This window comes from Brienomyrus brachyistius, unplaced genomic scaffold, assembly GCF_023856365.1.
Source record: "Brienomyrus brachyistius isolate T26 unplaced genomic scaffold, BBRACH_0.4 scaffold32, whole genome shotgun sequence".
NCBI classification, from domain to species: domain Eukaryota; kingdom Metazoa; phylum Chordata; class Actinopteri; order Osteoglossiformes; family Mormyridae; genus Brienomyrus; species Brienomyrus brachyistius.
Window position 1 is genome coordinate 144,780 of NW_026042307.1, and position 22,916 is coordinate 167,695.

Genomic DNA, 22,916 nt, shown 5'->3' on the forward strand with positions numbered 1-22,916 from the left:
AAAGCTTAGTTAGAAGACAAAAATGAAAACAGAATGCATAGTATCTGAATTAGACCATAGAGTACACTACCTGATCACATGGCAAAGATGTAGTTACAGAGGTACAGGAGGGCGGTTGAATTTCATGTGACCCTGGTTATTTAAACTTCTGGGCTCAGGAGGATTTTAATAGTTCCAGAAGTGACCCGACAGCGCCAAAGTAGCCCTGTAAAAAAATAAAAACCATTATGCACATTATAAACAGTATACATTCATTTTGTGGTGCTCATAGCAAATAAATAACTGTTTTATGAGAAAAAAAATAATAAATAACGGAAATAAAAATCGCATCAACAAAATGGCTGATTCTTTAGCAGCTTATAGGAAAAGTTCATAAGCTAGCAGCCATTAACATTCATTAACATTCAAGACGTCAAGGGAGGCTTGAGGTTAAAATGACTCATACCTCATGCTGAAGAAACAGCGCTTTCATTTGTCCAGCAGACCAGTACTCCATTGAGTAGGCCAGGAGCTTCATGGACAGCATGTTACCCCTCAGGAAGTTGCCCACAAACACCACTCTCTCTATATTCTTCAAAGAATAAAGAAAGCAGTAAGCAAGCAGTTTTAAACAAATACCCCCGTTTAAAACAAAAATATACTTGTTGCCCCGGTGGTTACTGAACAGCATGAAGGAAAGGCTTTTACTACTATTGGAATTTGGGTTTTATATCATGGGAGACACTAGAGAGTAACTGCATTCTGATGCTTGTTAGACATAAAAACTGTAAGAAACTTTTAATATCTTGACAGAATAGAGGGCAACATTGTTTATTAGGGAAAAGCCAGAATTCTGTCTTTGTTCTGGATATGGATTTGCTCAACATAATGGCAAACTCCTTTAGTAATGTGGTTCGTCCCATTCTGCATCACGTATGTGAATCATATATGAACAGAGCACACAGGCACGATGTGTGTAAGTCCTGATAAATGTTTACCTCATTCCGGGCACACATCCTGGTGATGGAGCCGATGTTATTAGTGACGGCAACTAATGCTGCTCTGGCCAGATCTTCTTTGGACACCGAATCGCGCTGCTCCTTGGAAATCATGTTTCCAAAACTGAAACAAAGAGTACACATCTATAAATAAACCCTATTTTTTTCTTCTCTGACATGTCTTGGTTATTCCTGCAGCATCAGGTATCATGCAGATTATTGCTGACACCTCTGGGCAGTGGTGGCTTAATGGTTAGGGAAGTGCACTTGTAATTGAAAGATTGCAGGTTTGAATCCCCGACCAACAAGGCACCACTTTGGTACCCTGAGCAAGGTACCGTCCCCAAGCACTGCTCCCCGGGCACTGAGTTAGCTGCCCCCTGCTATGTCACATTGTCACATATGGGTTAAATGCAGAGGACACATCCCGTTGTTGTGCAGTGGTGTGTCAACACTGATCATTAAATTCTAGGTTTAAACATGACTGAGGGTTACTGCATGCCAGCTGATTTTCAGATTACTCAGCATCCACCACCTCCAGACATCCTTCCTTGCTGTAGTGACTTTTTACAGTATTATATTGTTTAAGCACAATTTTAAGCCTTGATTCAGGACCGGGGATGCAGCTCATTCTAGGCTGACTTAAATATTATATGACTACATCCTACCTGGAGGCCACAGTCCAGCCTGGGAGACCAAACCTGTCATAGTCTCCCCCATAAATGTCCTGCACAAGCTTGTCCACCCGTGTGCTGTCCCCATGTGAGGCCATCTCCAGTGCTTCCTCAAACGTGGAGCAACCCGTCAGCAGACAGCACAGTCCATGGAACGTTCCTCCACCAAGACTGAAAGCCAGACAGTTTCAAACTGTTATATCAATATTAGCTTTAGAAGATTTGAAAATTATCACCAGAGGCTAGCTCACCTTGTTCCAGTGACACGTCTAAAATTGTCTCTGCCATGGACTGCCAGAATGCTGACCCCAGATCCGATGTTGACTAGTAGGAATGGGAAAGGGTTCTCCAGTTGGAATGGTTTGAGGAAGCACTGCTCTGGATGGTTAGGATTTTCCAAATAGAAACACTCGGAGGGTCCACTGGAGCTCATGAAAAGGACCCCCCGGATGACACAATCCAACTCATCCAGTTGCACGAGCTGTAGACCAGCAATCTGAAGGGGTTACGGGGAAAAAAAAGTCATAATAGGATTTGTGATTTCCTCTGGAAATTTCACATTTTCAAAGACAAAGTGAATTGCATTATATTGTAATGAAATGTAACATCAACAGAACTCACCGTTCGGAAATCAGCCTCAAACTTGTGGGCTCCACCACCTGTGGCACAGAGTGTGGTATGGAGCCCGGAGAACTGCTTGTCACGGGTCATTTGCAGGAAGGTAGTCAGGTCTTGGGTGGGGAAACGAATGAAATGCAGGTTCCCCATTCGGCCACACAGCTCCAGACCCTTCACTTCCAGCTGCACATCTCGAATGCCAGTGGAGCCATAAGCCACATTAGAGGTCAGACAGGAGCGGATGTTTTTCAGGTTCTCCGCTTCTGCCTGTTCCTCCTCTGGTTCGAAGTAGACTAATTTTACAAGGGTCCCACCAATGTCTATTCCGAACCAGGGAAATGCTTTAGCAAGAAAAAAAGGAAAGTAATTACAATCCTGTTTGATATGTACAAATCTCATGAATAGAATAACTAAAGACGATTAAACAATTTATCCATCCATCCATTTTCCTGCTTATTCAGCACACTGCTTATTCAGTACCAACTGCAGAGACCACAGCACTTCAAATGACAATAGGAAACGTCACAACATGAACATGAAACACCTAAAAATCATCAGGTAAAGTTAGGCCGGTAACTGATGATATGAAAACAGCAGTAATCAGGGCAAATGTGGTGTTACTGATTACCTGGCAGTTTAAGTTTCTCTAGGTAATAAACAGCACTTACCCAAGTCAAAGTATCATCACAAATATAAGCAGATGCGATAGATAAATAAACCAATCTTAAGTCGGTCCGGCTGCCTCGTGCCCATTGCTTCCGGGATAGGCTCCGGACCCCCCACGAGCCAGTAGGATAAGCGGTTTGGAAAATGGATGGATGGATGGATGGATGGAAATTGGTCCGGACCAGCATCTCTTATGTTACATTAAAACGGGAAGCCTGGCAAATAACATGACAAAGGTCTTTGGACGGGAGTGGCGGGGACACTTACAAGGCGGCTCCACGGTGCGTACGGCAGGGCTGGGCGATGTGCAGGGGTTGGTTGGCTCCTCTGGTTCTCTGGGCACTGCCATTGTTAAGTGTAAGTGATACATTACTACACATATATTTAATCAAAACGAATTATTATTGTTTGAAGTGTTAATCCGTGAAAACAGTATTACTCTTTCAAGTGTGTAGCACATACGTGTGTAATTTAAAAATGTGTTTTTATCTAAATGTGAAATGCATATATGTTACACATATAGACGATAATTATCCAGGTACCTTCCTGGAGCTCCGCCCTTTTACGGAGTCGCCGCACAAGGTACGCTGTACCGGCTGCTGCAACCACCAGTCCGGTTGCGCAGAGCAAATGGCGCGGCTGGAAATAGCGAAATAAACTGGCCATGGCTATCACCTGATGCGTCCTCCAATAACTACTAAGACGAAATGAGAATCGTTTGCCCGGCTGCGGTATTTATTCTCTCCCACGTCACACTGGTATTCTAGAACGTATTTTATGTTAACGTCACTGCAACGTAGAGGGGGAAAATGCGTCATCGGGGGCGGAGCTTATGGAAGGGCCAAAGCGTCTTAAACCTTTCATCTAGAAACGGATTATTTCAAGTCTGCAGACTTAGGAAAAGTATGTATAAAGACGGCGATAATTCACACGATAATATTTCAGCCTGTCGACGTTACATTTTAAACAAAGTACGTGATCCTTCAAAATAAAAGGACAATCTTCCACAGTAATTTGTAAATTCTTTCATACCTTCCCACAATGAAGATAACTGACAGAACTGTGTTTTTGCCTGGACACACTGCACTTTGATGTGCTTAGTGAAGCTGCAGTTATATATCTTAGCCTATATACCGTCCGTTGGGAATGGATTTTTGCCACTGCTTAGAAATTTTAATCACTTCTTGTTATCTACTTAATTGTAATCTTTCCACAATTTCCCTAAATTGACTGGCAACCACCAATACATTGTGCGGTGTATACACCCATGATTTCCTTATATTTCTTATCCAGCGTTTAATATTTCAGTGCAAAATACTCTGTACTTGTGCAAAATATTTGTTCTTTGGCGCCTTAGCATTTAACATTGTCTGAGCGATCTTAAAGTTATCATGGACTTGGTTACAAAGAAAACGGAATTTTCTTCTATAGAACATTTAATTATCAATGTGCGCGTCAAAAATCCCGTTACGCAATTCGCGCACGGGTGAACCATTAATTAACGTACTAACATGTTCACCGTTTTAATCTGGCTTAGATGTAAGTTATAAAAGCCAACATAGAAACACATAACCAACGTGTGCTGTTGTTTTGTATTACAGAAAATATGAAATCAACAGTTTCAGCCTACATCTCTATAATGTATTTTACTCTTACTGCGTCAAGTTCTCGGAAAAAAATAACATTATATAAATATGAAGTATTACGAAATTTTACGTATTGTGTCGCAGTAGTGAATAATGTGCTATTAGCTAACAAAGCTAATTGCAATCTGCACAAATGACAAGATTATCTTTATGAAAATTGATCGACATGAGACGATTAAATTCAATTTCACACGGTCTTTTATTGATTAACTGTTGGTTGTGATAGGTCTTCAATGTATTATGTTCACATTATTGCAGTCCGCTCCCTTGTTGTCCCTTTGCTCACAGGTCTGGAAGTGAGCGTCAGCCGGCATGGGAGTTTAGACTAAACAATTTTAATGGAGGGTAGGCGTTCTGAAGGTAAAAACTGTCAGGAAATAGAAACGTTAAATTTTGTAATGAGTTACATTAATCATAAGTGTTTTTGTCAACATTACATTATAGTATATATGATATTATTGAGGGGAACTATTCCACATCTCAACAATGGAGGGGTCCTGTCCTTCCGCCCCCCCTCCTCCAAATCTATGAGTGTTCATCACTTAAGAAAAAGAGGACGTTTAAATAACAGCTTTAACTGTATTTTCCAATAAAACTGAACGTTAGGTTGAGATGAAGTTGAGCTAAGGCTGGGTGATACGACCAAAAATGATTTTATCACGATAACAAAAATAAAAATCATATCAGTCGATGGCGATAATTCTCGAAGTGAATGTGAGATTATTTCCAGATTAAAGACTGCTTTTCTCCTGAGTGAAAGTCGAAGAAACCAGATGGTTAATTACCAAGATGAAGTTGGCTTCTTTATTGTCAGAATAGTCAGTGTGACATGCACTTGCCACACAGCATTTCACAAATCTGAGGCAGAAGTTGAACAGGATATTTTAGTCAGCGCTGACTAAACGCACCGCTGGCATACTTCCTAGCTTCTCCAAATTCTCTGTTCATTATATTACTGTCTAGATTTCTCTTTGCTGGAATTTTCCTGTGGACTCTCCTTTTGGATTTTGCTAGATTACCCTTACTGGACTGGTTGCTTTGGATTTACCTGCTCTCCCGGTGAGTTGCCCTGTTTTGACTGTTATCTTTTGTCTGCCTGTTTGTCATGTTTGATTTTGCTTATTTGTTCAGTAAATGCCCCGTTTGTGTTTTTATGGATGTGTCTGTACTTGTACACTGTTGCCTGTCCTGACAAACGGTAAAGGTGTATCATTATGATACAAGCATGAGATCAGTATTTATCTTGTGTGATTCATTACTTGTTCTTTCACTACTTCACAAAGATTGACTGAATTAGCAGATAGAGTAACAAATACAGTAACTCGATTCATTAATGATGAACGAATGTGATATTGGTATGTAGGCCTACTTAGACTTAGGTTGTGTTTAATTAATACATGAGTAATATCATAATACTACATTTTTTATGCCCCCTCAAGTAAAGTGCTTTGTTCCGTATTGGAGAGGAGGTAATCAGACTACCAGGTAATGATTACTATTTACTAGATCTCTACCAGATAGTCAACGGAAGTAATGGATTGAAACAAAACATTTTGCGTAAGATTGATTATTACCCTTCCTTATACGGTTCAAATAAGGGATTTATTCGACAGCATCGTCCTGAGTGCTGATGTTTGGGGCACAAGGTGAAGTGTAGGCGGGGATTTTGATGGTGATAAGGGTTAATAGGAAACACCTGTGAGGCGGAAGTATGAACAACATAAATTGTCAGCGAAGGAGTAAGGAGCCCCTCTCTCATGCTCGGTGGTGCTTGGAGTCCATGATGCAGCTGCCAGATGTGAAAGCGTGTGCGCTGGGGGAAAATTATTGCGTTGTGAGACAAACTGGTGGGGTGCGCCGAGTTGGGAAACTAACGACGCTGGTCCGCGATTGGTGGCAGCAGCGTGGATTCCAGGCGCCACAGGAGAGGTTTGTGGTTCCTTCTAGGAGTTGGATTATTGTTTGTGTTGTGGGTTTTGTTTTCGGGGGATTGTGCTGTCTTCCTCCGACTAGTTAATTTAAAATTGTTTGATATGAATTGATTTTTTTTTCTTGTGTGTTTGTGTCATTTAGGAGGAATCGCATGTGATTTTGGTGTTCATGGCCCTTGTGTTGATGTGAGCTGCCCAGGCATTTTTATTGTTCACGTGTGAACTCTAGCCGGGTGTTTTAGCTGAGTGTGAAATGTTTTCCCAAGTGTTTTAGCAGTCATAGGAGCTCCCTCAAATCTGCATTTGGCATCTGTGATTATTAAAAATAATAGATTTCAATGTTGCTAGAAGGGGAAATAATCTGAACATCAACTCTAAAGTGAGTGGGATCATTTTATCCTCAGTCGTGCTTCTTCGGGGTTCTGTGCTTCCTAAGGTGGTGTAAAGCCTAAAGCTCCCTAATCACAGACTCCCACTCAGCTGTTTGACCTTTTTAGGTTTTGTCGCATCCTTAGTGTCCTTCAGTCTATATCTGAAGTGGACTGTACTTCTATTCATCGTACGGCAGCTTTCAAATCAGTTAGCGGTGTCAGTTTGTAACCTATGTTAATAAATATACACTGAAAGAAAAGCTCTTTGAATTTACTTGATTATAATATGTACATCGATTCCACTTGAACAAAATATGGAATTCTAACGATTTTTATCCTTTGCTTTACCTACTGCTTGCAGGTCAAGCTAAAATGTTTCTTTCACATCAGTACTGCTTAATAAATTAACTTTGATCCAGCATGATGTTTAGAATTATTGCAATATAAATTTAGTGTGTAACGGTGAAGTAATTCCATCACGTCCACAATAGCTGATTAATAACTGTAAATCTAACTTTTTTTAATGCAAACGTTTCCAAACTTATTCTGTACCTTTAAAGTAAATCCATCATGCCCTTCATACCCAGTAGAATATGGTGAAACTAACTTGATTTTAAAGGCTAACATTAAGCAAATGTATTGTATGCATTTAAAGTATACTTATGTCCTACTTACCCTGCGATGGGCTGGCCCCCATCCTGGGTTGTTCCCTGCCTCGTGCCCATTGCTTCCAGGATAGGCTCCGGACCCCCCGCGACCCAGTAGGATAAGCGGTTTGGATAATGGATTGATGGATGGATGTCCTACTTACCCACTAAAATACAGTAAAACTAATCTCTTTTCAAGGTTAACATGCATTGCACACATTGTTACAGCAAGATTGCAGAGGAGAGCCAAATTAGTAAAAAATAGTAATATGAAAGATTTGCATTGACAAAATACAAGACAATTCTGTCGCAATATTCTTACTATGCTTGACGCTCCTCTACTTACGAACCTTTAACTTCCAATTTCAGACATACCTACGAAGAGGACTGTAAATCCAAATCTTGTTCGTTGGGCACACGATTCCTCCCCGCAACAAAAATATATAAAAAAAGACAAACGGTTAAAAGAAGGTATATTCAGCGCAAAAAAATTCAGTGACTGCTTCACCTACTGTAAGGCGGAAAACACATTGACCCCTACATCATACACACAATACGGTCACCTGTAAGCTATTTGACAGACACATCCAAAGCCACATTAATCACATTTTAATCTTTTAAAGATAAAGTTGGCTAAAGTTGGTTATATGGTAAATCAATAAAACTAATCAGACCTTTTCTTGGGAAAAACTACCTAAATGATATAAAGCAACAGTACCACAGTCAGCACAGATGTAGTGTAATTTTTATGAGAAAAATGCGCTCATTTTGGACATGGAAGATATAAAACTGGTTTCTGTCCGCTTTTGCTTTGTGAAGTGTCAGTGCTGCATATAAGACTGTTACGACCATCAATTTATTTCATCCATCATTTACATTCAAATTCAATTATGTTAAGGACATAAATGAATGCCGCTTTCAGAAAAGCTGTGAATGATTTGAATTGTTTAGAGAATCCTGGACCTATCGGAACTTGAACTGGTCAGTTATAGTAAACTAATTAAAACCGTTACGGCAACTGGGTAACATTAATTTGGTAGCTGTGTGCAATGGGACAATACATCCATCCACCCATTTTCCAAACCGCTTATCCTATTGGGTCGCGGGGGGTCCGGAGCGTATCCCTGAAGCAATGGGCACGAGGCAGGGAACAACCCAGAATGGGGGGCCAGCCCATTCCAGAGCACGCTCACACACCATTCACTCACACATGCCTACGTATGGGCAATTTAGCAACTCCAGTTAGCCCCAGCATGTTTTTGGAATGTGGGGGGAAGCCAGATTACCCGGAGGAAACCCCACGACGACATGGGGAGGACATGCAAACTCCACACACATGTAACCCAGGCGGACACTTGAATCTGGGTCAGCCACCGGAGGTTTTTGCCCACCTCCTCCACGAGGTGCGCGTCCTCCTCGAGGGATATACCCTCTAGGATGTCCTAGCTCTGGCTCACCAGGTCCCACGCCGGGGGATCTTCTCGGATGCCGGGCTGGGCAATCCAATATAGCACCTGGTCAACAAGACTGAGGTACTTCTCCTTGGTCACGGTAGGTGCTCTCTTCGCTTTTGGGTCCGTCATTCTATCAGAGTTGCACAGGTTTCAGTGGGCAAGCAGGCGGGCAGGAGGCAGGGAAGGACGAGGCAGGGAGGCAAAAGTCAGAAAAACGGGGATTTATTACTGGGAAGACGGCTATGGGCAGGGCAGGACGGAACAACAGCACTCATATCGAATAACATTGACTAACAGCAGGCTAACATCAATGACGGACAAAAAGCAGGGCAAGACGTGGACTGAAATAGACAAGACATGGCAAAACAACAGAGTACAGCTGGGTACAATTAGGGAAGCACACATGGATAATCAGGGGGACGTGGCACAGACGAGGATCGTACAAGCCGGGCATTACAATTTAAAAAAAAAAAAAAAAATTATTTGGTCATGTTCTTAGGATAATTGTTCTGCTGGAAGATCCAGTGACGGCCCAGTTTCCTGGCGCAGGCAGCAAAATTTTGATTTCAAATATCCTGGCATTTCATAGAACCCATAATGCCATGTACCATAACAAGGTTTCCAGGGTTTTTGAAGGAAAAACAGCCTCACAACATCACAGAACCTCCACCAAATTTTAGTAGGGATAAGGTTCTTTTTACTACATCCATCCTTCTTTTTACACCAAACCCACCTTGAATGTTTGTTACCAAAAAGCTCCATTTTTGTTTCATTAGACCATTGAATTTTGGTTCCAGTCAAAGTTGTAATAGTCTTTCACAAACTCCAGGTGTTTGCGTTTGTGGTTGACTGACAAAAAACTTTATTTTTTTCTAGCATACAATCCAAATAATACGTTAGAATAAATGTGGTGTCTGATGGTTTTTTTGGAGACCCCGAGATTTTACTTTGTCTTGTAATTCAGCACCAGTGATCCTTGGGGGAATTTTTGCCTCTCTTACAATATTCCTTACTGTTTGTGGAGGAAAAATAAACCTCTTCCAGGCAGGTTTGTAACAGTTTCAGTTGTTGTCCATGTTTTTATTTCCCTAACAGTAGAAATGGGCATTTTCAGGCGAGTAGCAATTTTTCATACCCATTCCCTGACTTATGAAGGTCAACACACTTCTCCCTCATTAGTTTCATATGTTCTCTTTTCTTTGCCATGTTGAAGGATGACTAAAGGAATTTGTGATCTATGTCACCCATGTTTGTACCCCAGTTAATCAGGAAGTCATGGATGACAGCTTGAAGGTTCCTTTTCACTTCAACCAACCCAAAGATGTACAATTTACAGGGGAAACATGCTTCAGTTACATTGTGTTCACTAAAATTCCCAGGGGTGCCAATATATTGTGGAACATGAATTTTTGTTAAAAATAATTATTTCTTGATGAAGAATTTGTTTTTCTTTGAATAAATTTGTTTCAAAGAAAGGTTGAATGTATCTCTTTTTTTCGGTGTGAGATGAAGCTACTTCACTGAAAGATCGATTTTTTTTGTAACCCTTTTTACAAGTTTTTACAAGGAGTGCCAATAATTGTGGAGGGAGCTGTAGGTGGAGGAACAGGTGGAGTAGGCGAGGAAGGAGGCAGGAGGGGCACCGGGAGAGGCGAGGAGGGAGTCGAAGGGGACCACGGCGCAGATGAGGAGGGAGGAGCAGCCGCAGCAGACGACTACACAGCCACAGCTGGAAAAGGCGTAGCCGACCGCCCCCCAAGGGGCAGGGATCCCCTGTAGGGGTCCATTAGGGCCATCAGGTAAATGAAAGAACTCCAAAAGAAGACGTCTCCATTGACGGAGGCGGAATACAGTAAGCGAAGGCTGTATACTGGATGCAACAGCCAGACATCCAGGAGGACCCTGCAGCTCGTGCCTTGGCTATGCATATGTGGGACGTCCTGCGAGGGATTTCCCCGTTAAAAAGAGGTGAAGCTAAATTTATGGTAGGTCTGGAGTCCAACAGAGATAAACAGGCAGCAGATCGGCCTAGACTGCAGTATGTCCATAGACCCGCTGGCTGATCAGCCCGATGTGTCCCCGAGCATAAGCTGTAAGAAGAAGCGGAGAAACCGGAGGCCCCCAGAAAAGTCGACAATAGTTCTGGGAGCCATCTCTCTCTCCCTGCCATTACTCCCCCCGCGGATAATCAGTAGGAACCCCTCCCGATCCTGAGCCCAGCGGCGTTCGCTCCCGACATCACCACTACCGGGTTGACGCACAAGCGTGTGTCTGATGCAGCCGTTATGCGGCCAACATTGGCAGCTCACTCCTTCCGGGAATCGTGCCTGGCTCTTAAAGAGGCCAGGGCAATTTGGGATGCCATCCCGCAAGTCCCACGGTCCCTGCTCTTGAGGCGGAAACCCTGACGGCTACACCTGATGTTTCCGACCCACTGGCACCTGATGTTCCCGACCCGCCTATTCTTGTGCTGTCTAACCAGCCTGTTCTGTCCATCGAGCCTGACCTGCCTGTGCTGCCCAAGCCTGAACTGGTCTCAAAGGTCCTTAAAGGGGCTATGTCCCAGCCCAGGCTACGTCCACACCTGGTGTCCTGGTTCCGCCTGTCCTGTTTCCAGTCCCAACTCTGCGCCACCAGTCCCTGTCCCTGTGGAGGTCCTAGACTGTCAGAACACCGCTTCTTTCCCCTTGGGGGGAGGAGGAGCTTGAATGGGATCCCTCAGAGATTTCACTAATGGCCCCAGTGGACCCCTACAGGGGACTGACTCCCCCTCCATCGCCTCAGCGTGGTGGATCCTGGCCAGGTCCTCGCCTTTCAGTGTCCCAAAAGAGAAGAGGACACATACGTAGGGACCGGGCCGCACCCGCCCTGCCCCCTGGCTCACCCTCGGTGTCCCTGGCTGTGGCTCGGGGGGCGTCTGTGGGTCCTCTGGCTTGGCTCGTCATTCGCCTGCGGATCCCCTTACTACATCGGTCGGCTACACCTTTTCCAGCTGTGGCTGCACAGTCACCTGCTGCGGTTGCTCTTCCCTCCTCACCTGCGCCGTGGTCCCCTCCGACTCCGTCCTTGCTTCTCCTGGTGCCTCCTCTGACTCCCTCCTTGCCTGCTCCACCTGTCCCTCCATCTACTTCCTCACCCTCTGTGAGGTCTCCTTTGGCTCCAGCCTCACAGTCGCCTGCAGCCACTCCTCGCCCGCTGCGGTTCCCTCAGGCTTCTCTTTGTCCGCCAGCCTTTGTTACTCCTTCTTCTCCTTTCGTCCCTCCTGTGTCTGCTTCTCGTCCCTCGGTGTCTCCTCTGTTCTCTACTTGTCCTTTTGTTCCTCCATTCATGGTGCCCTTTGTGTCTCCTTTCCTGGTCAGTTTGTCTGCATTCCCTGTTTTGTGTCAGGTCCTGTCTTACTTCCTGTCCCTGTTCTGTGTTCTGTTCTGTTCCCGGTCTCCCATTGATGGTTGTAGGAATTATTAGCTCAGGCAAATTTTAATGTCTCCACCAATATGTTTTGAAAATAATTAAATTTTAATTAAGTATTATTTAATGCTGATTAATTATTAACCAATTGTTATGCTGAATGGTTGGCTCCTCCAAACTCAATTGTGGTATCCCCGTGAGTCGGTTAATGTGAGACTTTAATGGGATTTACTAATTACCAATATCACTTAGTAACCTGAGTTAAAAGGCTCGTCCACCGAGCTGCATCACCAGGTAATGTAAATGATCAGTAGCGAAGCTCCACTCTCGGCCGATGAGAGAGAGTCTCATGATATTTCAGGCGAGTTTGAGGTTTCAGAGGATGTAGCCAGATCGCACATAGGCAGGGACTATTGTGAGCACTCAATGAACGGAGGCTGAAGTTGTGTAAAAGATATGCATTTATTCCTAACTAACATAAGACTGACACTATACTTAACACAAACAACAAACACAAAATAACGGAATAGAAACAAACAATGTAATTATGGAAATACAATGACCGGATTTCAATGAGTAACCTTCAAAGCTTTGTCTTGGTTGCAGTTCTCTGTCCAGCTGGGCCTTCATTGGCAGGCTTCAGGAGGGTTTCTTATGGGCTTCTCTTCTCCTGGGCTGATGTTCTCTGTCTCTCTTTGGACTGATGTTTTTCTGCTACTCCTCAGGCTTTGTTCTGAGGTGCCAGGTTTTTATGGTCTAAAGTTCATGAATAAGGATGACCAGGACTTCGACTCCTGGACCAAAGGCTGACCATCCATTCGGTGGGCTTTCGGAAGGGGGTCTGTATCAGTCTTTTTGGGATTTATGACCAGAATGATTCCCCTTTACTGATGATTTTCATTAAGCTGGTGTAACTTTTGATACATACACTTTTATGGTAACCAGGAGTGAATTTCCATCAGTTTGATACCAAACATGCCATACTAGCCTAGCTGTTCACACCTCATACCATCTGTATTAATTAATTAACAATTACTTATCATGTATGTTACTGACTCACATCAGTATATGGTATAGGTTTTTTGGGTTACACCTCAACAGATGTTACACTTTATACAGACATTACATGACATATTCACATTCAAACAGCACATCTTACCCTTAGATAGGCATGGATAATGTATACATTGATTCAATTCTGTTAATATACTGTAGCATGGTGGAACACAAAGAGCTTACTATCGGCCACAAAGATAAGATAAGGTCCACAGAGCACTATGGAAGAGATGGGGGGGGGGGGGTTGTTAAACAAAGAAAGAAGAATCTCTGAAAGTTAGGACATACTGGTTACACTATTTTGATTTTCAAGATTCTTCTGGTATAACCCTGTGAACATATATGCAGTAGTAGCTATAAAGTATTATGAAGTATAAAGTAGCTATGAAGTATTGTGAAATATTGAGAAGTGTTTCACCATGTTGTGCTCTACCAGCATTAAAATCCCTTGTTTTGGATCTCCGTGTGCCTGACCCTGATTCCCCGCTTCCTGTTCGCTCGCCCTGCACACGATCATCACACACGCCATAAGGGCAATGCACTAAATGGTTAATAGCTCTGAAACCAATTGAGACAGCCATACGAAGGTGTGCTTTCATCAGTGGACTCTGGGGGACAATGCACACCCCTTGGATTTTCAAGATCACGTTCTGTCTAATAGTTATTAATTATTACATTGTATCCATATTACATTCCATTGCTCTATTTCATACATATTGACAGTTAACTTATGACAGTTAAACATTTGAATCCTAGCTTCTTATATGCAAACATAATTACTTTCCTTATAAAAATTAATCTGGAATAATGAAGACATCAAATTTAAGAATTAATAACCCTTTTGTGTAAAAAAAAAAAAAAAAAAAAGTAAGAATAACTGTAACGACCGTGTGCGGGTCAAGCCAGTGGGAAAATCAGGATTGGGCAGACGGAAATCGAAAAAGACAGGGTTTTTTCAGGCAAAACACAAACATACGGTGAACTACATCAATGACAGACCTAGTCAAACAGACTTGAATGCGGACTGAAATACACAAGACAAGCCGAAATAACAGGAAACAGATGATCACAATCGGGGCAGCACACGCGGTTAATAAGGGGGCGTGGCACGCACGAGGATCGGAGGAGCAGGTCATGACAATAACATTCTATTAATCTCCCAGCTGATCAATCGAGAGGGCATTTGCTCACATAGTCTGAATTTTTAACTAAATTTAGTGCTCCAATGTCTCCTACAGAGTACTCTTTTGTTTTTGACACAATTCTTTTACGTCTTCTTAAACTAATGCAAGATAGCAGCACACCTGACAGGATGCCAGCATGTTGAAAAGATGTCACAATAAATTTAATTAACAAAAGATTAAAAGTGGAATAATAAACACACCAGAATCCTGATGCATAAAGTTGCCACTTTGTGGAACATTATAAATATGAAAATTACTAAAAAAAATATCAATTGCAATATAGCCTTTACTTTAAGTAACAAATATTGTATAACTAACAAAGTAAAAGTATTTATCCCTTATAATTTTTATAATAACTACCCATATACTTTTAAAAAACATATTATTTATTTAAAATGGCTTCTCAAATGTTGACATTTAGTCATACACTGAGCTGTTTTACTAGTGAAGAGCAACTTTTAAACATAAAAATTGAAAGAAGAAAAAACAAATCATGAGGGAAATTAGCATGTATGAATATATGAAAGTACATGCTCACATTTGGAGATGTGCTTAATTGTTAAGCATGTTTTTAAACCCTGCAATTTCTGTAACATGGGTCTAATTGATAGTTGTAATGTTCCAAATGAACTCGGATAGGTTCCGATATGTCCGGGATTCTCTTAACAATTCAAATCATTCACAGCTTTTCTGAAAGCGGCATTTATTTATGTCCTTAACATAATTGATTTTGAATGATGGATGAAATAACTTGACGGTCGTAACAGTCACATATGCAGCACTGACCCTTCACAAAGCAAAAGCTTCCATGTCCAAAATAAGCGCGTTTTTCAAATACAAATTACGCTACAGCGATCTGTGCTGACTCATGTTGCTTTATATCATTTAGGTAGTTTTTCCCAAGAAAAGGTCTGATTATTTATATTGATTTATAATAAAACCCACTTTAGCCAACTGTCACTATCGCCGTAACATGGGTGATCGCTCGGGCAGGCGAGCGGGCAGAAAAGCAGGCAGGCAGGATCGGGGGAAAACGAGGGTTTAATCAGGAACGGGAAGCAGGAAACACCAGACATCGACTAACATCAATGACAGACAATGAACTCTGGCACGACATGGACTCAAATAGACAGAACTGAGCGAAAATAAGTGGACACAGCTGGGCACGATCGGGGAAGCACACGTAAATAATCAGGGGGGCGTGGCACACACGAGGATCGTAGGAGCTGGGCGTGACACCAACTTTATGTTTAAAAGATTAAAACAATTGTGTGACATTGGATGTTCTTTGTTTCATTTACAGTTTTGGTAATGTGGGTGTGTAAGGCTTGCACAGAAAGCTTGCCAAGTAGGTCCAAACTTTACAGAGACAGAGGACATTACATTATTTAAATGCATTATTAAACAGTTATGCAGCATTATAATGAACTAATATGTTTCATTGTGCACAGTAAACCCCAACAGTTCTACAAACTCATAAAAATTATGGGTATAGCAATCAAAACCTGTCTTTTAGTTAACCCAACAATAAACTTTTGCATGTTTATAGTAAGCCATACTGTATTCATTTTACCTGAATATATGTTTTTGAGTTAACATTTCTCACTACTATTTTTTTTTTTTATAAAGTATTTAACATGTGGCCCATGTCTGTTTTGTGACATGTGGGCCACATTTGTCTAATCACAAGTGGTCCACTTTCGGCATGTATCTATTTGCCGATGCCGGAACCGGGCCAGCAATGCCACACATTTGCCAGAAGTGGCCCACATCCGCATGGTATCTGGGTTTGGTGCTATTCCATCAGGGATATGTGCATTATATAAACAGCAGCCACAATTAAATAACACACAACTTCCATCCCTTATTCCAATACACCCTTCTGTTGGTAAGATTTGTTTCTCCTCCTATCCTTTTAAAACTAATAAATCTGTTAAATCTGTATTTCAAAATCATGTGGTCACAGTGCCGTATGTAATATCAGACTGGAACAGATTAGTAGATAATATTGAATGGAAGAAAGTTTTGCATATTCCTGATCGTCATTTAATTGCAAATAAAGTAAATGAAGTGTCACTTAAGCTTATACATAAAATGTACCCAGTAAAATATATTTTTCTAGATTTAAAAAAAAAAAACATTGATATAGATTGTACATTTTGCAACAATTATCCAGACTGTTGTTCATTTATTTTGGAAATGTCCTTATATAATTTCTTTTGTACCTTACAAATTATAGTTCATTGTTGTGATTTTACATAAATTTGTACGTAATCTGAGAAAGTGGGAAACATACACTATAAATTAAACAGAATTTTTCCTTTTAAAAATGTGAAATACATGTAATTTTTCATTACTGGAGTTATGCGCAAAATGAAAGTTGGTTTATTATTTTAGGGATAATTTCTGTAATTTTACAGAGTTTTGCAGGCAGCTTTTTAAAAAAAGAAATTACTGTAAAAAATGACAATTATTTTTTGTAATTTTTTTTTTTGTGTTGAAAAAACGACCCAAATATCTTTTTCTGTGTATAGGGGGTGGATGTAATGAATTAGATCTACTCACATTACTGAAATTAAGCATACAGTGTTTCAGATACTTGCATTTTAAGTATATTTTTAAGTTGTAACTTAACCTGTTTGAGTCATGTAAGCAATATGCTTCAAAGTTTAGTTAACTTCACTGTCATGAATAGTAATGTTATAAAACCATATATGGTACAACTGAATACTCAAATGAAATCTGGAAACCAGGGGCCGGTTGCACAAAACACCTTAAGTTTCCCCCTTAAGTATGACGCTTATGGTTTAATATCTCCTTAGCTAAGGGATTTATTTAAGGGTGTTCCAGAGAACCCCTCAAAAGGTTTCCTTAGTTAAGGAAAATCATTAAGGGATTTACAACATTGAAAGACGTTTTACAGCAATAAAATTGTCCTATTTCCATGGAGACATGCTTGCACTTGCAACTGCTTGTGACACCTGTTATTGCCTCACAAAGTAAAAAAAAAAATGGGGAAAAGAAGACAAGAAAACCAAATTGGTCAGAGGACGAAAAGATTATACTTTTTGAGGAATACAATAAAACAAAGAACATACTGAAAAGTACATTTGATCCACAAAAAACATAAAACAACAAATGTGGGAGGAAATTGCAATGAAAATTAATTCAAAAAGTCTATTGAAAAGGTGGGTGGGGCGTTATGGTGGTGCAGTGGTTGGCACTGTTGCCTCACACCCCTGGGACCCGGGTTCGAGTCTCCGCCTGGGTCACGTGTGCGGAGTTTGCCCCATGTCCCCGTATGTTCCTCCAGGTACTCCGGTTTCCCCCCACAGTTCAAAAACATGCTGAGGCTAACTGGAGTTGCTAAATTGCCCATAGGTGTGCATGTGTGAGTGAATGGTGTGTGAGTGTGCCCTGCGATGGGCTGGCCCCCCATCCTGCGTTGTTCCCTGCCTCGTGCCCATTGCTTCTGGGATAGGCTCCGGACCCCCGCGACCCAGTAGGATGAGCGGTTTGGAAAATAGATGGATAGTGAAAAGGTCCATCCAAGAGGTCCAAAAAAATACAAGTTATCTCTTCTGGCCAAAGAAGAGATCACTAATTACAGGAGAGATTGTGACAAAGCTGGCAGGATAACTCTTACCAGTTGACCTTCACTTACAACTTCAGATAGGTTAAATGACTAACATGACTTGAGGGAACTGTTAACATTAGTCTGTGTTGCTGACAGTGAAATGGATCTCTGTACATAAGTTGCTCATTTTCTTTAAACAAGTTGTTATTACACATTAAAGTATTTAAGGTATAGATATAATGTAGACTGTAAGGGTGGGTAACGTTATACGCCATGGTTAGTTAGTGAGCTCGGCTGAACGTGAAACAGGCTTAACGTTCTATGACACTCACGTATAGACCGCAACCTAATGTGCTAGAAAATAAATAATTGATTATCAGAATTAATTCTATACAAAATGTGATTTTCAAGGTGGTGGTCCACCTCCAAACCCTCTTTTTCGAATGAGGCAGCGATGGTAGCGGACTTGAATGACGCAGCACACTGTTGACTTGTGGACAGGAAATACATCCCTTATTACAGCCTGGAAGGAGCCCATAGCATAAACCCGCAAAGCAAACATTAACTGCAACGCAGCCGGGGGAGCACAGCTTCAGATTGGGGGGATTGATCCAACTGCAGACGGTCGGACAAATTTATAAAGCAAAGTCAATTGCTCATCATTAAGCGTATCTAAGGGGTTCTCCCGGTCACTCTTTTGGGGATGCGTTCATTTTTATTTGTTCTCATAACTTTGGCCATGTTGCAGTTAAGATACGGTTAGAGGTACCTTATTTTTTTCCCTTAGTATGGTTGCTAAGGACTTTTGTGCAACCATTAAGGGATTCCTTAAGTATAAGAGCAAGACAAGGAGAAAAACTTAAATACTTAGAAAATTATAAGGAAACCTTAAGGAGGAGACTTAAGGGTGTTTTGTGCAACCGACTTTATTTTAAAGAGACCTTAACTCGGAGTTTTAGGAACATCTTTACTGAAAGTGTTTTGTGCAACCGGCCCCTGGCTTCTCATTCACACCTTTGTGCACTATAGTATGACATGCCTTGTTTCCATCTGATTTTTAGAACATTAAATAAGTCTGGGCCAGGACAATGTCACCTTTTCTATATAATGAGGTACCTGACCTGTACCGCGAAATTGATATTAGCCTGGCACAGAGAGGTTTAAGGTACTAAAATGGTCCCCCTACAGGCAGAATCGCATCATTGTATTGGGCTGTGAAGCATTTAAGATGGACCGGAAAATCCGGATAAGGAGCTGCGAATAAGTAGCCAACTTCAGCCTCGTGTTTATACTCCACCCCTGCAGCCGCCTGCAGATCTCGCTCCACATCATGTCAGCTGCAGACAGACCTAAGCCCAAGTCGAAGGCACCCCGCTTTTCTGAGTGTAAGCATTCAAGATGTAGTTCATAGTGCAAACTGTTTAAGGCGTCGCTCCATCACCAAATATGACGTCAGCATCACAGAGACCATCTATGAATGAAGGACATTTAAAATATTTTGCGAGAAATTTAGCAGATAACCTTTAAAACACAAATGGACAATTCCTAGTTTAAAAAAATCTAAAATTTAGTACCTCGTAATACCTTTTAATACTTTTTAATGGCCTTAATTTTTGCTTATGTGATTTACTACCTTTTAGCACCCTGGAATTCCATGGAAGATTGGAGCCCAGGTCATCTTAACTGGCATTAGAAGTTCTTCCAATTTGTATGTCAGAGTTCACTAGATGCCCATGGACAGTAAGTGAATGAGGTGAACTAAACTCCTCATGCAAATATCCAGAATGGTGTGTGCCTGTGAGAGCAGGTCTGGCTGCATCATTTTCACCTTCAGAATATTGTCTGGTCAATGTGCTCACGAGTTCCGTCTGCATTTTCTTCAGAGGGTTTTGAATAATGGACGATAGCAACACCTATTGTTTTAGGAGAAGACTTTTCTGGTTTTCTGCTTCTTTTCCTAGCCTGTTGAGAGAATCACAATATGTATTCTTCTGTTATGAAAAGCAACACTGATATCCTGAAAACAAGGTTTTAATGCATGCACTACTATAAAAAAGTGCTGAGTGCTTTGAGTCTTCAAATGTGAAACAGAAATGTGAAACAGTCTAAGTTTTATACATATAAAATAAAGCAAAATAAATTATATAACATTCTTTAAAAGTTCTATTTTTGAAAAATAAAAATTACACACAATGAAAGTGAAAGTACGAAAATTAGACTAGAGAAGTGTAATTTACAGGAGAAAACAAAATATAGTGCAGTCGACGGTAGTAACTGCTGGTTTGGATATTTGAAAAAATAGCATTGTTGCAGATAGTGTATTATGACACATACTGTATTTTAGCAGCAAGACAGCAATAAATAGTAAATAAAGTGTAAACAATACTAGCCGCAGGACCGAGTATGTAGTATATAATAAATGGCATGAAATACAGTTCATGATTCACTTCTGATTCAGTCTAATGGCCTGAGGGAAAAAATTCTTTGCCATCCTGGCAGCGAAGGTTTGTGTGCTACGGAACCTTTTACCAGATGGAAGGAGAGAGAAGAGGGTGTGGGATGGGTGTGTGGGGTCATCCACAATGCCGGTGGCTTTGCAGATGCACCTCACGTCCGTCGACCAACCTGGGAGGAGGAGGAGGCAACGCAGGAGAACCCAGGGGACTGACTACATGGGGTTTCAGTATGGAAACATGGAATTTAGGATGGACTCGCCACACGGTCACCAGAAGACAAAGACGAACTGCCAAGGGACTTATCACCTTGATGATGGGAACTCATAGAGGAACCCATAGAGGAAGGTTACTAGTATCCAACCACACCTTCTGTCCCACATGGAGAGTGGGAGGCCGGCAGTTGGAGTATTTCTCCATGCGTTTAGGGACACATAGCAGGAAAGTCCTGGCCACATTCCAGGTCCGTTGACAATGACGAAGAAAGCGGTGGACAGACGGGACCAGGACCTCTTACTCCACTGTTGGAAATAAGGGAGGTTGATGACCAACACAACACTGAAATGGGGACATCCCCGCAGAGGATACAGGCAGATAATTATGGCCGTATTACATCCAAGAAAGGAAACCACTCCACTATTGGGGCAGCATGTGGAATGAGGCAGCGTGTGGCTCAGTGGGCTAAGCCTGTGTCCTTGTAATCAGAAGGTCACAGGTTCGAACCCAGCCTGTCTGTGGCTACACGTCTGTGGCTCCTTGAGCAAGACCCTTAATCCCCAGCTCCCTGGGTGCCACTATGGGACTACTTAGAGTAGCTCTCCACTATTGTGAGAAGGCCTGTCACAAAATCCTAGGATATATAAGACCAGGGAACAGCAAGAGGTTGCAATAGGCTTGCTGGAGCACGGGAGGGATTATTATTACATGCACACACCAGGCAGGCTGTGACGTAACCATGGATGTCCTGCAGCATGGTAGGCCGCCAGAAGCGCTGTCCAAGAAGTGCTCGGGTGCGATGCCCAATGGAGGCAGACTACGTGAACGGAAAATCTGTCCATAGCCTAAGTATACAGGTATGTAGGTTTGGAGAAACTCTATACAATATCAGGTGAAGGGATTTAGCACTGTATAGGATTTAACATTTTATACAGAACAATGAATGCTCTGACAGGCAAAGTGTGCTGTATAACTGAATCCACTCTCTGAATCCACTCTCCACTCTCTGTGTTTAGATGATCTCTGATGGGAACTGCCTCATTTCTAATGCTGAGGCAAAATGGCCAGGCTCTGTCCATGACTCCAGGATCTTTAAAGCATCCTCACTGGCACACAAGTTTGCAGAAGGCAAGAGAATATATCAACCACGTTCACTGAACATGTACATTTCATGGAAACTAATGAGAGATGTAGTCATCTTACAATCCAAACAAATAGTTTTTAAACTTTTTTTGTACACATTGCTTTCATGTTGGGGGTGGGGGGTATTTTGAAGGGTAGGAATGTCATACACAGCATTTCCTTCTTCTACAGGGAAGTTTAATGGAGTCCTGCTTGGGGACAGGAGTTATGCCTGCCTGCCGTACCTTTTAACCCCTTACCCATAACCTCAAACTGAGGCAGAGAAGGCATTTAACAATGCCCACAATAGAACAAGGACACGAATCCTTTGTCCAGCTAAATTCATATACACCACATTTCTTGTAGACCAACTTTTCAGGCTGACATATTTCTCCCTGTAGATTTAGATGCAGGAAAGGCCTCAGAGTAAGGCCAGACTGTGCATGTAACATTGTGGTTGCCTGTGCAGTCCTACACAACATCGCAAATTTACGCCAAGAGAGACTGTCCACGCTGATGGCAGAGGAGCAGTGGGAGGACATTCCTGCTCCTGAAGAGGGAATACATGGAAGGAGTGTGAGGAACCTTTATAGAGAAACCTACTTCACATAGCCATTGGTAAAGGTCATGCCCCCACCTTCCTGATTTAAACAAACCCCACATAAGCTGAGAATTGAGATTCTTTATTCAGAAGATATTTGATTCAATTAGACATTGTTTGAAGCTGTGGAGGGAGGGAGAGAACAGAAAATCAAACTCAAACCATATAACTTTTTATATAAATTTGCGCCTTTAGTATGTACTTACATCCTTCTCTAGATTATTGATCTGCAACTTTGTTTTCTTTATCAGAAGTCTTTTGTATTCTATGTCTAGCTTTTCCCTTTCAACAGATAAAATAGGAGCGGCCTCCTTT

At 41.8% G+C, this 22,916-nt stretch overlaps 2 protein-coding genes across 27 annotated transcripts in view; one reads left to right on the plus strand and one right to left on the minus strand.

Moving 5' to 3' along the window:
• Positions 1-22,916, minus strand: part of LOC125721112 (pantothenate kinase 3-like) — a 341,923-nt gene that overhangs the window by 101,168 nt on the left and 217,839 nt on the right. For 3 of the 17 annotated variants that reach the window (XM_048997073.1, XM_048997071.1, XM_048997074.1), the window contains exons 3-8: positions 2,273-2,610; positions 1,903-2,147; positions 1,646-1,822; positions 978-1,101; positions 446-571; positions 71-205 (exon numbers count right to left, since the gene is read on the minus strand). The exons of 6 other annotated variants lie outside the window; for them this stretch is intronic. In XM_048997073.1, coding sequence (XP_048853030.1) covers positions 155-205; positions 446-571; positions 978-1,101; positions 1,646-1,822; positions 1,903-2,147; positions 2,273-2,610 — 1,061 coding nt within the window. In that variant the 3' untranslated portion in view covers positions 71-154. Of the gene's footprint in view, positions 1-70; positions 206-445; positions 572-977; positions 1,102-1,645; positions 1,823-1,902; positions 2,148-2,272; positions 2,611-3,202; positions 3,278-3,477; positions 3,611-22,916 lie in introns of all 17 variants that reach the window. 8 more of the 17 variants (XM_048997079.1, XM_048997060.1, XM_048997064.1 and 5 more) reach the window with 6 other exon arrangements.
• LOC125721116 (pantothenate kinase 3-like) overlaps positions 1-22,916 on the plus strand; it is a 355,646-nt gene that overhangs the window by 67,658 nt on the left and 265,072 nt on the right. The gene's annotated exons all lie outside the window — the stretch shown is intronic.